The following is a 15,268-nucleotide window of genomic DNA, read 5'->3' on the forward strand; positions in this document are numbered from 1 at the left end:
GAGCTTCTTGGATTAATAGAGCTTGGCTGGCTTAGAAACAGAATGTCAGCATGCCTGTTTCTGACAGATGACACAGAGTTTGAGATAGACAAGATGTCACAAAATGGAAATTTTATAACTTTTCATACTCAAAAAACTTCTTTTTATCTTTTCCATTTTGTCTGCCATTTTGATTTCTGAATACCTGCAATTGGCCTCCATGATGCATATGACCCACTGAGGACAGAGACATAAAAGGTCACTGTAAGTTTCAATATTTCAACATATGTTGTCAGACTTGTAAGCACTTCTTGTTTTGTTATCAGTGTAAATCATTCGCTTAACTCAGGACATTTAAGCGTTATGCAATTGCATAATAGGGAGATAAATTGACTGGAACGTCCAAATAACCAAGATGATAAAAAACAAAAATCCAAAATTTGAAATTTCAAAATTGGAAACCACTTTAAAGGCAAATATGGATATGTTCTGGGAATAACTGAAAGTAAAGTAAGTAAAAACATCCAGGCCTTCACAGGAAGTACAATTACGAACTGAAACTTATATATGAAAGCCATTATTGTGGAACAAGTCAGGTCTTGTTTCACTACAGAGTGTGTTTTTTTCACGTGCTGGTAAATAGACGTTCCACACAGATGCCATAAGCTTGTAAGGAGATTACAGTAAGAATGCTGAGGAAGTACTGATATTTTTGTTTTCCTTTCTGCCCCAATATTTAAAATATATAAAATATTCAATTCAATTCAATTTATTTTTATAGCGTTTTTAACAATTTCCAATTGTCTCAAAGCAGCTTTACAGAAGTATGGAAACAGAAGAGAGAGAAAAGAAATAAATATACTGTATAATAATAATAATACTAATAATAAGAAGAAGAAGAAGAAGAAATAAGGATAAAAATAAATAAATGAATATATAGAATTAAAGTTTAAAATTAATTTTAAAAGATTAACTTATGATACTATATCTATCCCTATCCCTAATGAGCAAGCCGGAGGCGACGGCAGCAAGGAACAGTTGCGTGAGATGATATGAGGAAGAAACCTTGAGAGGAACCAGACTGAGAAGGGAACCCATCCTCATTTTGGTGACACTCACTCACTACAGTAAAGAGCGTAAATGCAAATAATGTCCTTTCTACAACAATTGGCATAGACAATCCTATTGGCATCCATCATGACTGTCAGCATCCAGTCATAGCAGTCAGACCCTTCAGGGCTGTGGATGTCTTCCATAATCAGAAGGAAATAATTCCAATGCAAAAACAGCAATCAAAGACTGATAGTCTGGGCACTATTTAAATTATGTAGCTAACGATAATGCAGTTGGATGGACATTAAAATCTCATTGGGGTTCGTGATCTTGGATTAAGATGAGGTGGACTGGCTATGCTAAATTACCTCTAGGTGTGAATAAACATGTTAAATGTGTGTATGGTACCCGATACAATTCAGTTTAAACCCAGTTAATTCTAAATACAGGTAAATGTAAATTGTGAAATTTATAGACTTAAATTATGCTGTACAAGTCTAATAGTATTAAACACAACTTTATTATATCGTATTAATATTGCTGACTTGTGTATTAGTTTTGTTGTAGTAGTTTAAAAAGTGAACATAAATAACATCAGAGGATGGACATTAAGAGTCTTCTCACATCTATTGAACCCATCAGTGTAAAATAGCCTGTTAAATACTGCCAAAACCGTCCAAAACTGCAGACAGCCTAACTAAAGCACTAAAACTGCTTACTATTTTGCCATAGTGGTTAGTGTGTAGTGTACAGCACGCTTGTTTGGGACATAGCCTTGTTGTTCTCCCACCAGAGCTGTCATATCTAACAGTTTATTCATGCATTAAATGAGCTTCATTGGGAGAATGAGAAGCAGTCGAGATGGTCGGATAGTGCTGATTACTCATGGTGTCGAGTGGAAAATTCAAAATTCAGAAGTCTAGAAGAATGTTCAAACAAAATATAAACACAAATATATAAAGCATAGTGAGATGTGGGGCAACTTTTTTTTATTATCTGCCTTTGTACCCACTGAAGGTAAAATGAAGGATTGCACTAAGCTTGAACTTGAACTTGAACCAGCGTCTGTGCGCGTCTGAGTTCCGACTGAGTTCTTTCACAACCACTTGAAAGTTAACATAATCAGCAAACATTGATGGAAAAATGGCATGATCGCTTCGCTTACCTTTGTGCTTGTCCATGCTTGTAGAGGCGGAGATGGACACTCCGGAGCGCGCAGTGTCTCTGGAGCAGAGTAAAGAGATCCAAAGTTCTGTGATAAACGATGAAGGAGAGAGAAACTCTACATAACACTCACTCACTCACTCACTCACACACACACACACACTCACACACACACACACACACACACAAATACTCACTCGCTCTCACTCACAGCCCCGATAAGTCAGGCTTGGAGTCTCAGTCTCAGTCTCTCTCTCTCTCTCTCTCTCTCTCTCTCTCTCTCAATTTCCCTAATTAAAGCCACTGAAAGCAAAACTGTGAACTAGAAATTCAGAAGTCCATTCAGTCAAAAATGATTAGGAAACGGGAAATTCTGAAAACAAAAGACTGAGAAATTATGCGGTTGGAGTCTGAGACCATTTCAATTTAATAAACGGGGGTCACTTCTTCCCAACTGGGAGGCTGAAAGGGTTGACCATTCAGACGTGCCAAAATGTCCTCTCTCTCTCTCTCTCTCTCTCTCTCTCTCTCTCTCTCACACACACACACACACACTCTCTCTCACTCTCACTCTCTCTAATATATATGTACACTCACCGGCCACTTTATTAGGTACACCTTACTAGTACCGGTGTGGTCTTCTGCTGCTGTAGCCCATCTGCCTCAAGGTTCGACGTGTTGTGCGTTCAGAGATGCTCTTCTACATACCTCGGTTGTAACGAGTGGTTATTTGAGTTACTGTTGCCTTTCTATCAGCTTGAACCAGTCTGGCCATTCTCCTCTGACCTCTGGCATCAACAAGGCATCACTGGATATTTTCTCTTTTTCGGACCATTCTCTGTAAACCCTAGAGATGGTTGTGTGTGAAAATCCCAGTAGAACAGCAGTTTCTGAAATACTCAGACCAGCCCGTCTGGCACCAACAACCATGCCACGTTCAAAGCCACTTAAATCACCTTTCTTCCCCATTCTTACGTTCATTTTGAACTGCAGCAGATCGTCTTGACCATGTCTACATGCCTAAATGCATTGAGTTGCTGCCATGTGATTGGCTGATTAGAAATTTGCGTTAACGAGCAATTGGACAGGTGTACCTAATAAAGTGGCCGGTGAGTGTATATGATTATTTTAATAGTTCCTCTATTTGTGATTATTTGAATATTGTTGTTAGTTCTCTTTTAGTGTGTTGTGTAATGCTTTTGTAATTTCTTCCACTTTGCACTTATGTATGGTTATGTAGCCTATAGCTATTGTTTTTGCACTGTATACTTATACAGTAAATTTTAATATAAGAGAAAAAAGGGAATTGGGAGGTACTGTTATTTGATTGCTTATTTGAGATCTTTTCCACAATTAGATTTTTAGATACGAAAAGAGAAAGCACATGTTCCCAGACTACAATTTCCCACGGGAGGTGAATTGTCTGAACTTAAGGAAAACATGACAAGAATGCGCTGCGTATAGGTCAGGAACAGTGGGAGACAAGAGCTGTGCTTCAAATAATTTCCTGATTGCAATCACGAAGTAAACCATACAGTATTACCCCATTACGCCAAGGTTGTTCTGAGTAGAAATTCAATACCTTCAGTGATAAATAATTACCTCTCTTGTTACCTCTTGTTCCTTCTTCATTATGATTTGAAAAACCCTTTACATTCCTGAAATAACTGAGCTCTGTGAGGGATCAGCAGGTTTTATTTGTTTGAGATTTAATTTCTTAAATCTTATTCTATTCTGGACAAAGTAGGAAAGAGAACCATTCAAATAATACACGTAAATCCAAGATCTCAAAAACAAAACAAACAAACAAACAAACAAACAAACAAACAAACAAAAAAACAGGTAAGTCGAAACAAGATTGTTGTGATAGGATCACAGTGGAACATGCTTTTGCACGAATGGCAGGATTACATTTTCATCCTGTTATCATGTGTCTATTGGTCAGTAGTGTGAGAACTAAGCGTTCTTCCTCTGTGAGCTGGGTGAATGAGAGTCACAAGCTCTGAGAAGCTGACCTCTCTGCAAAGTCTCATGGGGCATCAGAAGGTTTCCATCCCAGCTCCCCCGCGCCCAGTACTTTAGAGTCGTCAAGAAACAGGATTTGATGCATGGAGAGCATGGATAAACATGTCAGTTGCTCATAGTAAGCAAACATGTGGTTTTCTTCACCCACTGGGTAAACCACTGTGTAATGTTTGGAGAAAATAGCCATCATCTGCGGACACAGTACAAAGGCTAAAGAAGCAATAGTCCAAAAATTCTTTATAGTCTCTCCTATAGACTCCCTTGCTAACTCCTTTAAAATCCAATTTTTTTGGATTTTTTTTTTTTTTTTTTTTTTGCAAAATGTAATTATTAAGTAATTACATTGTAGTCCTCAGTCCTAGTTGGACGACTTTCTGTCACAGTCTGTTGAGCGTAATGGACCATGGTGTTTTTTGTGTAAGTTTGAATTGCTCATAGACTGGAAATCCCCGATTAATGTTAGCAAGGAACATGTCAGAGCCCATTTTTTAATCTGGGGTCTCTCAATAAAGTGCAGTGTGACTAAAGGTGAGAAGGTGAGTTTGCTTTATCTGTTTTCCTTCAGTTACTCACCTTACGAGTGGGGTAATCCCCTCACGCTGAGTCGGTATGGGAGCGGTTCTAAGTCTCCCACCATTCTGGTCTCCGTGCCAGGCCCACCAACCTTGTAGCTTTGACTTTGTGGATAAAAAGCAGTCATAGAGTTGTATGGGAAGAAGGGGCTGATACAGAGGGTGGCCCATCCTCCTAATAGTCTGTTTTCAGGGAAGAGACATGGGAGCAGTATTGTCCCTGTTCATAAAGCATGAAAGTCATTACACATGGGAGCAGAAAGCACTGTCTTTTAACAGATATTAGTGGACACTTTTTCATTTAGACCCCAGAGCTGGAAGAGTTTAAGAGCAATTAAATAGATTGATACAGAGACAGGAAATGTCAGTCAAATGCTTCAGATTCACTGCCATATTGCTGTGGGAACGTTGTTTGTGCTATGTGTGCTAGCTGGAGTGGGTAGGTGCGGACACTGGCAGATTATCTGGGCTGCTGGTGGTTGGAACACAAAAAGCATTCCACAGCTGTGACTAAGAGGGCAAGGGTTACGGACTCAGCCTCATCTGAGCACTAAGCCTTTTCATTCAGGAACCTTTCCCATATAAAAGACACTCAGAGTTATGTTCTAAAGTACTTTTACACAAAGAGGTGCTGAGGAAAACGCCAAGTGTGTCTAAATAAAGAGCCGTGATGGAATGGCAACAATCAGAGGTAGTTTCTCAGTGAACAACCAGGACACTGTAAGATGTAGTGTTTAACATCAAGTAGATGAAAGCATCTTCCCTTTTTATGTGTTGGAAGAAGAAAAAGAATGCATGAAGTTCCAAGACATTTTTTGATCTTTAAATCTTTCAGCAATCCACAGAGTAACACAGATTTGCAATAATAATTTGCTTTCTTAAACTTTCAAACCTTTTCAAGTTAAAGGAACCTATTAAGAGTTTGCGAAAGAGGGGCACCTGTTTAAACTTCTCACTGCTGATCTCCAGGGTCTTTGGGATCTAAGCATTATGTCATGAAACAATATTATTCCAACACTCCATCATATAGCGGATCAGATTTAGTCTGGTTAAAACAGGAGAGCAGGTTCCTAAACAACCATGTGTGAGAGAATGTAACTGGAAGACTGGGTTTGGTGTACTGTGGCAAAACCTTTCATTACACCGGCATTTTTGTCCTGGTTCTTTTGCTTGTGTGGTCTGGAGCATGAGACTCAGACACTAACATTAGTGCCTACTGGGACCTGTAGACACCTTACATTAGAAATGTCTGCAAGGGAAGACATAAGACTTTAGAACAAATTTGGTCATAACCACTAGGGCATAGCTGTGAGGTCACAAGATTCTGAACAAAGACTAAAAATAATGAATTGTTGTCCTATACAATGAACCAAACCATCCATGATGATGAGCTTACAGGATGGCTCATTTGTGAATATGTGTGGTTTTGCACTTAGTGTGCATGTCACAGTCAAGTGAATTCTCAGAATGTTTCTTTATTAATGAGTTTGGGAAAAGTCATGGTCGTGTGATTGAAGGGATACACTTGAATAAACTTTCTTTAGGTGAAACAGCTATTAGTTATTACCTTGTTGTGGTAGTGTTTGTGAAAGACAAAATGATTAACCAACAAAATAAATATCTGAAGCAGAGTTTTATTACTCATTTCAGTTTTTACATCATTGTCATGACGGGTATCAAAACCAGAATTTCAACACCATAGTCTCATCACCTTTTTGTTGTGTGATATAAACCCAGTATTTTTTTTATTTCCTAGTCCTCGGTCCTTAACCCTGCAGATAACCCAGGAAACTGCTGGGAATTAACGGTCACCAACAGCCAAACACCTCTACTGCACGTACATCCAGTGACATGGGAACAACACTGTCTGGCAGCTTTATACGTAATGACAGATATGGCCCTGCTATCAAACCTACTTCTGACACACATTCTATGGCTACGGCTCCATCAGTCTCCCAGCAATACAGTGGCAGTTTAAAATACTTCAGCTTTATAAAATGCAGAAATATCAAAGGTGTTTCTTTTTAAATGTAAATTTAGTCAAAGTGATATGTTGCTAAAACATATATTGCAGGTTAGTAGTGGTCAGAAGGAGAGGATTGTCAGTTTCCAGTGATGGAGGGGCCTGAAAAGTAGGATGAGCTCAAGTATTCCTAATGACACAAGCCTGACCTCCAGTGGTGAAGAAAAAGCTTTTTTCAGAGGAAGGAGGAGGTTGGCTTTTGTTCCCTAACATTTCCATAACATTACCTGCACCCCAGCTGTCAAATGCAATATTTCTGTTTGTTTTAAATTACAAAAATAGTTAATGGGGCTAAAAGGGAACTACCAAAAGAGCATAAAACTAAGAAAGTAGAGATTATGACTGTAGAGAAATCATGCTAAGCCATAGCTTGATGAATGAGAGAGATGGTTGGGAGGAGCGTTAGAGCAGATGTGTCTTTCTGTTTCTTCAGGTTCTAATAAGTTCCAGAAGCCTGGATGGTCTGTTAAGGCCTTCCCCACCACAGGTGGAGCCCAGGCCTCTCATCTTCATTCACCGACAGAAGTTCTAACTTCCCCCCATTAACAAACATCAAGGCCCTCGTTAGGGCCACAGCAGCGGGGAGCTTCTGGAGCTCCTCCATTTCCATCACCTTAATAGCCTGTTTAGAGGAAGAACCCTGCAGATAGCCTTCTGCCCCCCACCACTTTCCCCCAAAAAAGATTACAGTCCTGTTTTATGAGAGGGCAGGAAGGAGTGCAAGGCAAGAAAGCTTTGCTCGGAAGTCAGGTTTCATGTTAGTTAAATGTGAGAGATAATAACCAGTCCTCACTAATATGCTCTCTAGAGTGGTTTGATCGCAGTTCACTTTAAACCTACTCAAATGAAAACTCTGCCTTGGGATAAAAAAGGTGTTGTCTTTGTTTTGAATCAAAAAAGTACTTTATGTCCATGTGTATCAGACTGTTGGAAGCAAACAAAAAAGGGAGAATAAAAGGAAACAAAGGAAAAGCAAATCAGAAAACTACAGCTATAATACATTATTGGAGTGTCTGATAAATTAAAACATGCACAATGTCCTGGCTAAAAAAGCTTGGCTTTCTTCTTCATATCATTGCGCTTCCAAAGAGGAAGCTTGTCAAACTCCTGGATCTCCATTCCAAAGACATCAAAGAATACTTCAGGAGCCAGGTGACGCTGAGGAGACAACAACATACAGGTTAAATAACTGCACTGAGAAAGTCAAGTTAAAGAAAGGGGAAGTAGAGAAAGTGCAGCATCAACATATCTTATTCCCATGCCACAGCCAGGAGTGTGGCTTCTATCTAATTACCTCCAGTCTTGTCCTGTCCACGTCCTTCGGTAGCTTAGTACGCCCTCTATTGGTGATAGTGAGCATTTCATAGGGATACACCTTTACAAAAGGAGGGATTGTCTTGTTATGGAGAAGAAACACAATGCCAAACACAATGAATCACTGAAAAGCAAAGCTGGAAAAATGCACATGCAGGGAACACGACTATTTACTCACACATAGAAACAAAAACAGACAAAACTCAAACTGCACAGAGATGGGGGTGTGTTAGGGGCAGGCCATGACTCAGGTCACAAGGGGAGAGAAACAGGGAAAAGCAGACTGTGGCATAAACCTTTTTTCGTGAATTATATGTGAATTCCTTTAAAAGAACAAATGTGTGTCACATCACTTTAAAAAAGGAAGAAGAGGACAAAGTGAAGAAGGCCAAATTAAGATCAAATGATATGATAAATATAAATGTAAAAAAAAAAAAAAATCACATGTCTAAATAAAAAGGATGTAAATCTGCTATGTCATTCCAATTTTAACTCTGGATGGAGGACATCTATCTTTTCTACTTGGAATATTACTTTATTTAATGCAAAAAAAAAATGGAACAATGCATGATCGTGTGAAGATTGTGGGGACTATAGCAGCACCTTTAAAGAAACCAAGAACATGCAGCTCTTAAGCCTCTTCAGCCAGATTTAGGATAGGTGGGTATCAATGATCTGGAAAAATGTGTACAGCGCAGACATAGCAAAGCATATCATTACATCATTTCACAGCACTGGAAGTCCCTAGTCTTCTCTCTTCATCCCCCTGCCTATAAACTGTGAGGCTGTCACAAGAGACCCTAATTTACTCTAATAAAATAACCTATGTGTTAAGGGGGCAGGTGTTAACAGAACAAGAGGAAACACAAAATGAGAAAGAGAAGGGAAATGTATTTATTACAAAATAAAACAAAACAAACAAAAACACATGCAATACTTGCTTTATGTTCCAACATGTTAGGCATTGACAATCCCCTGTCCATTCTGCTTAAGGGAACCTGGCCATCTTGGGCGAGCTACAGAACAGAACACACATGCAATGTAAATAATAAAAAAAAAAAAGAAAAGAAACAAAAAGAGGTATGGTAGTAAAAGAAACCATGGGAAAGACTTGACAACTAAAGACAAACACCTACTTTTCTTTATCTGAAATTATGAGCAGGGAGTCTGACATTAACTATGCTACCCATAAAAATAAAGTTAACTTCTTTATTATAACCCTGGGTATGTATGAACCTCTCAGGATGTGCATATGTAATGATAAAACCCCTTGTTCATGCTCCCCTCCCCTTTGTTTTTAAACGTAGCAAGGTGTAACATGGAGCATGATTCCACATTCGCATGTACATGATGGCTGATGCACATGCTCAGTGCAGCTGATCAGGTTCTAGATTGTATCAGTCACGTACCTTGAAATCTGCATAACGATAGGAAAAGAGGAAGAAGACAGTTTAGTGTGAGCCTTTGTTCCAGTTTATCCAAAGACTACTCTAAATGTGATATGTAAAGCATTTAAATACCTCTCTGTCCTCTACACACATCCCCGTAACTGTTATACTGAGAGAATTCTGTTGACTGTGGATGAAAAGACAGTCAAAAGACATGTAGTAATGTGGACATGTGTAAATATATTTTTTTTCTTTCCATAATTGTAAAAAATGAGATCATATACTGTATACATTGTGTGAGGCTGTAGACTAGTGGCCTTGACTTTGATCCCAAATATACTGTATATAATCTCAAAGACACACCTTTCAAACATTTTCCTGTAGGCACCAGACCATAAAATTTGCTCTGTAATTGCTATGTTTGTCTATCAAGGCGTCATGTTTGCTAGTTTTAGCAGTGAAGATTATTAGCATTTAGAAAAATAACATTTATAAATTAACTATTATGAAATCCTGTTAATTTTAATCATTGTTGATATCTGGCTAGCATTAGCAATGAAGATTATAAAGTTTTCTGAATATGACTTCCTTTTAGCAATCATGTCACTTATGTTCAGCTAGTCACTGTTAGCAATGTAATACAGAACATTTTATTACATAGACTTCCTCTCAGATATTCCGCAAGCTACAGAAGGTGGCTGGCAATTAAGAAGTAAACTTTTTTTTGCAAATATGAATATGATATTTTGTGTTAGCTAGTTTACTAGCCCTAGCATTGAACATTATTCACATAATATAATAATATTATTCACATAATATAATAATAATATAATCACATAAGACATAACTTTAGTTTATTTCCTACCATAAATCCTACCATTTTAGCCAGCAAGCTAGTGTTAGCAAGCGTTGGTAATAAATATACAACTGTTTAGAAATATAATTAAAAAGCTCATATTGAATCCTGTTATTCAAGCTAGTAAAACCTGTAAACTTATGTGTGCATACTTATTGAAATAGATATAAGTAATTAAAGACATGCAACTTCCTCAATGGCTTTTAGAGTTAAATCTCCATGCAACAGACCTCAAAAAAATACCTCAGTTTTTATAAATCAGCTTAAAGACACACCTACTGTGGCTTGCTCTCTTACCCGAAGAAGGCCGTTGCGTCCATATCCTGGCAGTGAAGAGGTTTTAGACGTGGGAGAGTTGGGATCTGCAGACAAATGATTAAACAGTAAGTGTGACCGTGCCAAAGCCGTGCAGTTTGAGGAGCTGGTGTGTGGTGCAGTACCTGTTGTGTAGTTGAAGTGCTGAGACTCGTACCGCTGGGCGGCCACACTGCGAGCATATCTCTCCCTGTTCATTTCCTTTTCCATCTCCTCCTTCAAAATTAGCTTCCCAAGACCAGACTGGATCTGTAGTATTGTTAAAAAAAAAAACATTTAGCAAAATACATCCAATCTCTGTAGATTTCTGTGATTTCTTCCATTTCCTCAAGGATTATAATGAATGTTTTGTGCAAGTGTGCTCGCCCCATCACCTTGCTAAGATGATCTTCTTGGAGCTGTCTTCGTTTGAACTGTTCTTCCTCCTCTTCATCTCGAGAGCGACTCCTCATATCTGAGCCTGATTGCACATGGAATATTTATCAAAATAAACAGAGGATCAGTGTACACCTTATGCATTAATGCTTGAATCATTAACTTTTGATGAAAGCACACAAGCTTCCACACATGATAACAAAAACAATGGATTCGTGTGCAATGATAAGAGTGCAATGATAAGAACCGAGCAATGGTATGTAGATTGATGATGTGGATGATTTAATTGATTTAGGATGTTTATATTACCTAACCCAAATAAAAGACTTTACAGAAACTACTGCTCTTCCACTGTGGAAACGTCGGGTCTATCTGACAAGACATACAGTATTGACATTGCCAACATCATCCTTGTGCCTTTCACTCTGCTTTCACATGCTTCTCAGTAGGTTAAATCCTCCTGGAGGAGCCGGAGGTATAAGCCTACCTAGGGCTGCAAGGGAGGGAGGACACGGCCAGTGGTCAGTCTCAATCTTTGCTGTTTCATCCGGCTGAGGAGCTTGAGCAGCAGGGAACTTGGAAGATTTGATGATGTCACCAGTAAACTTGCTTTGGGCTGCTAGGGCAGCTGAATCTGGATTGGTATTTTGGGGAACTTGGCTATCAGTTGATTGACAAAGGCGGAAAGCAGATACAATGCTGGCCATTCCATTCAAAGCAGGACATTACATAGTTTAGGATTTGATTTGTATTCACTAGGCACAATATTTACACTTAGGTTTTTTTTTTATTTAAAAAAAAAAAAAAATCACATGCTTTGATATTTTTATGACCAGCACTGTAGGTTCATACAGATCTCTTTATAGCACTATTGAATTTTCAGAAAATTATTTTTATAAAGGATGCAAAGTGTAAGCTCTCAAACTTTATTAGTGATTTGTCTGCATTTCATAATCCCATGCAATTAAAGGCAAAAGTTTTTTACAGGGCAGAAGAGAAGTAGTGATTTTAGTTTTCAGGGCTGAGTGAGTTGGCAATGAGGAAAGAGAAGAGAGAGTAGTACAAACAACTGTCAGAGAGTCTGAACTGAGCTGAGCTGAGCTGAACAGTACTTACATGTTAACATGGAATATGTAGTCACATTTGCCACAACAAAATGTTAATGGAAAGATGATGCCAACATCCACATGAACAAACATAAATGTACAAAACATGATCAGAGAATAGACTTTCACACAACATACAATCGCTCTCAATGATAATTAAATAACAATTAAAGAAAAAAGTGGTAATCGAAATCATGTAAAAATCTGTCTCACTTTACTCACATGACTTACTCAAGCATTAAAATATTCATTATGCGACTCATACCAGGACTGTGCTTTATTAAGCGATTTACACATAACCAGAAACAAATGCTTAACTGCCAATGCACATTAAATGCCACTGAAGTAAATGCAACAAAGATATGTGTTTTAAAAATAAATTAGCAAATGATCATACCATGTTGTTTGTAGATTGGTGGCTTTCTGTACATGTTCATGCCTTGGTCTGGAATAAAAAGTAAAGACAAAAATGGAGCCCAGAAATCTTAGATATGTACAATTTGAAGAACATTGATGATGGTCCATAAAATAATACAAACTTGAATGCACATAATACACACATCAAAAATATTTTGAACTGAAGGGTTTGGGAAAACACACACACAGACACATTCACACACTCACAGACTCACTCACTAACACACACATTCACACACACACACACACACACACACACTGCTTGTCAGTACTCCCGCTCCTACCTGGTATGTGGAAATGTTTAGGGGTCAGACAGAGGGTCGGGGTGGCCGAGCGAGAGGACAAAGGAGAACTCCGGCCACTCGACGGCTCAGTACCTCCACAAAGAAGAGGAGAAGAAGCAGGAAAAAAGGAAACAAGCATGAAAGGAAGAGGAGAAGATAGAAAAAATATGTAAGGAAAGCGAGAAGGAAAGTGTGATGGATGAATCAAGTGTGATCTCTCTGTACAAGACAACAGAGACACAGCATGCAAATTCTCCTCAATAACAAACACTTCAGCATAAAAAAATAAAACTTGCACTTTACATCGGCAACACTCAAGATGCCCATAAATTTAAGGATAACAAAAACAGACAAACGTTTAGCAGCTCATTTCCACGAATTCCCTACTGTGACACTGACTGTCGGTAAGAAAATAAATAGCAGCAGCATGCAGCATAAAGTGTTAGCGAAGGGCCGTCATGTCATCTACCACTGAATAATACGATGCTGAAACGAATGAGAGAAGATACAGAAAGAGGAGTGATAAACAGTCATAGTAATTTCAGGCGGGACATGCCTCACAGCTGGCACAGACAGAAGATAAAGTAAGCACCACACAATGAGAATAACAGCCACAAAGCCAAGACATACCTATGCAGAAAGAATCTGTAAGAAGGACAAAGGCACATATGCATTATATACAGGAATGTCTGATTAGCCGGCCGTGCTCAGTTTACATGAAGCTTGGGAGCAATGTGGCCGTCCCAATGCAACTTTCAACCTAACTATATCTGGAAGTATACATGCCATGCTGATGACACAAGTTCAGTACTTCTGACTCCCTTCAATGATGCTACAGTATACATACAGTGCACAAACCAACAAGCTAAATAGACTATGTTAATAAAATTATTCCAAAGCAACATCTTCAGAACTACTGGAGAAGTCTAAATATTTTGCCATATATTTTCTGAAACGCACAGTTTAGAGACATATTTCCATCTGAGGAACTACTGCCAATTTTAGTTCCTGGAATCATTTTCATTTCTGTGGAAACTACTGAACAGTACTAGTTGGTTATATACAAGCTTGCCAAAATGGATGACCCTCTTATGTGCTGCGTGTGCTTATTCTGAGCGTTGCCCAGCATAGCACCAATTTAATATATTAAAGCTTATGGTTCCTGATGTTTGGTAGCCGCATAAATGAGGGGATTGTTTTAGAACTGTTTAGCTCCAGTTTGGGGAGCCTCAGTAAAAACACAAATACTGACACTAGTTACTAGTTACTAGTTACTGGTTTGTAAGGCGTTCACTCCACTCAGGGAACACGTGTGGGTTCTTACCTTTGTTATGGGGGAGGAAGTGATGTCGGAAAGGGGAAGTGGGACGGTTGTCACTGGTGCTGGAGCGCAAAGAGGAGCAGAGCTTCAGCATTCCTGCCAGGTGCTCAGACAAAGAGGAGGATGGAGAAAAAAGGGTGTGGGGAAAAAAGAAAGGGAAAAAGGGGCAAGGGATGGCAAAATAAACAAAGCAGGAAAAGCAGAAGAAAAGCAGAAAAGCCTCAGAAAGATAAAGAACCTCCAGCAATGCCACATACACTCTCTCACACATACACACACACACACACACACAGAATACTTCCATATATAAAGGCTGCTGCTCCTGGGGGTAACCTAAAGGAAGTAAATAAAGAAGTAATAGAAGCTGACTCTCACCTGGTCTGTGGAAGTGCTGCGGTGTCTTAGACAGTGTAGGTGTGTAGTTGTGTCTGCTGTACATTGGGGAGCCAATGGAACCCTGGCTGGTGGATCGTTGCATAATGCGTTCTCGAATGTCATAACAACCCTAGTATACAACACACAGACACACTGTCGGTTTACGGACATTGTTTACGGGTGTTCCTAAAAATGTGCTAGCAGGAGCCCTATAACTAGAACTGGATTTTGTTCTTGTATCAATATTAGTAACTAAAACTAAAACAACACTAACTGAACTGATGTCTGCATGCATCTAGGTCTTAGTATGGAGCAGACTCTAACCTCAGCAGACGGGGTGGGAGACAGGGTTCTTGGTGACTAAAAAAAACAAAAACAACAGGAGGAAAAACTCTGAATAAATGTGACTAAAAGACAAACTCTTTACACTGAGTAGAAGGACAGCGTAAAAGAGTCTAATAGATAAGAAGAGTTTAATAGATAAGAAATAAATGATTCATTAAAAGAGATAAGAGCAACTGGGTTTAACATTGTTGACTGAAACAAGAATGTGAATATTTTAACTAGTTTTAAGGAAAGCAGAGATGCAATGATTCTTTAAGTTTGTAATGAAACACAAAAATAAAGACAAACAAGCACCAGATCGCATGCTGAGACCCACAGAGGTGCCCGTATACAACAGATGGAAAAAAATCAAACAG

The 15,268-nt window shown here is 38.8% G+C and overlaps 2 protein-coding genes across 6 annotated transcripts in view; both read right to left on the bottom strand.

The window, feature by feature from the left end:
• The window catches only part of afap1l2 (actin filament associated protein 1-like 2), a 32,455-nt gene extending 27,569 nt beyond the window's left edge, over positions 1-4,886 (bottom strand). Inside the window, exons 1-2 of one of the 3 annotated variants that reach the window (XM_060858274.1) lie at positions 4,795-4,886; positions 2,198-2,256 (exon numbers count right to left, since the gene is read on the bottom strand). In XM_060858274.1, the coding sequence (XP_060714257.1) occupies positions 2,198-2,213 (16 nt within the window). In that variant the 5' untranslated portion in view covers positions 2,214-2,256; positions 4,795-4,886. Of the gene's footprint in view, positions 1-2,197; positions 2,356-2,393; positions 2,469-4,794 lie in introns of those variants that run through there. The other 2 variants (XM_060858266.1, XM_060858282.1) reach the window with 2 other exon arrangements.
• A 1,521-nt stretch (positions 4,887-6,407) lies between these two features.
• The window catches only part of ablim1b (actin binding LIM protein 1b), a 60,075-nt gene continuing 51,214 nt past the window's right edge, over positions 6,408-15,268 (bottom strand). For 2 of the 3 annotated variants that reach the window (XM_060858336.1, XM_060858326.1), the window contains exons 14-25: positions 14,892-14,927; positions 14,568-14,697; positions 14,196-14,288; positions 13,502-13,516; positions 12,872-12,964; positions 12,568-12,615; positions 11,552-11,698; positions 11,064-11,149; positions 10,815-10,938; positions 10,672-10,736; positions 9,651-9,705; positions 9,199-9,547 (exon numbers count right to left, since the gene is read on the bottom strand). In XM_060858336.1, coding sequence (XP_060714319.1) covers positions 9,528-9,547; positions 9,651-9,705; positions 10,672-10,736; positions 10,815-10,938; positions 11,064-11,149; positions 11,552-11,698; positions 12,568-12,615; positions 12,872-12,964; positions 13,502-13,516; positions 14,196-14,288; positions 14,568-14,697; positions 14,892-14,927 — 912 coding nt within the window. In that variant the 3' untranslated portion in view covers positions 9,199-9,527. Of the gene's footprint in view, positions 7,975-8,110; positions 8,192-9,071; positions 9,147-9,198; positions 9,548-9,650; positions 9,706-10,671; positions 10,737-10,814; positions 10,939-11,063; positions 11,150-11,551; positions 11,699-12,567; positions 12,616-12,871; positions 12,965-13,501; positions 13,517-14,195; positions 14,289-14,567; positions 14,698-14,891; positions 14,928-15,268 lie in introns of those variants that run through there. The other variant, XM_060858345.1, reaches the window with a different exon arrangement.

The sequence above is a fragment of the Tachysurus vachellii genome, chromosome 2, assembly GCF_030014155.1.
Source record: "Tachysurus vachellii isolate PV-2020 chromosome 2, HZAU_Pvac_v1, whole genome shotgun sequence".
Classification (NCBI taxonomy): domain Eukaryota; kingdom Metazoa; phylum Chordata; class Actinopteri; order Siluriformes; family Bagridae; genus Tachysurus; species Tachysurus vachellii.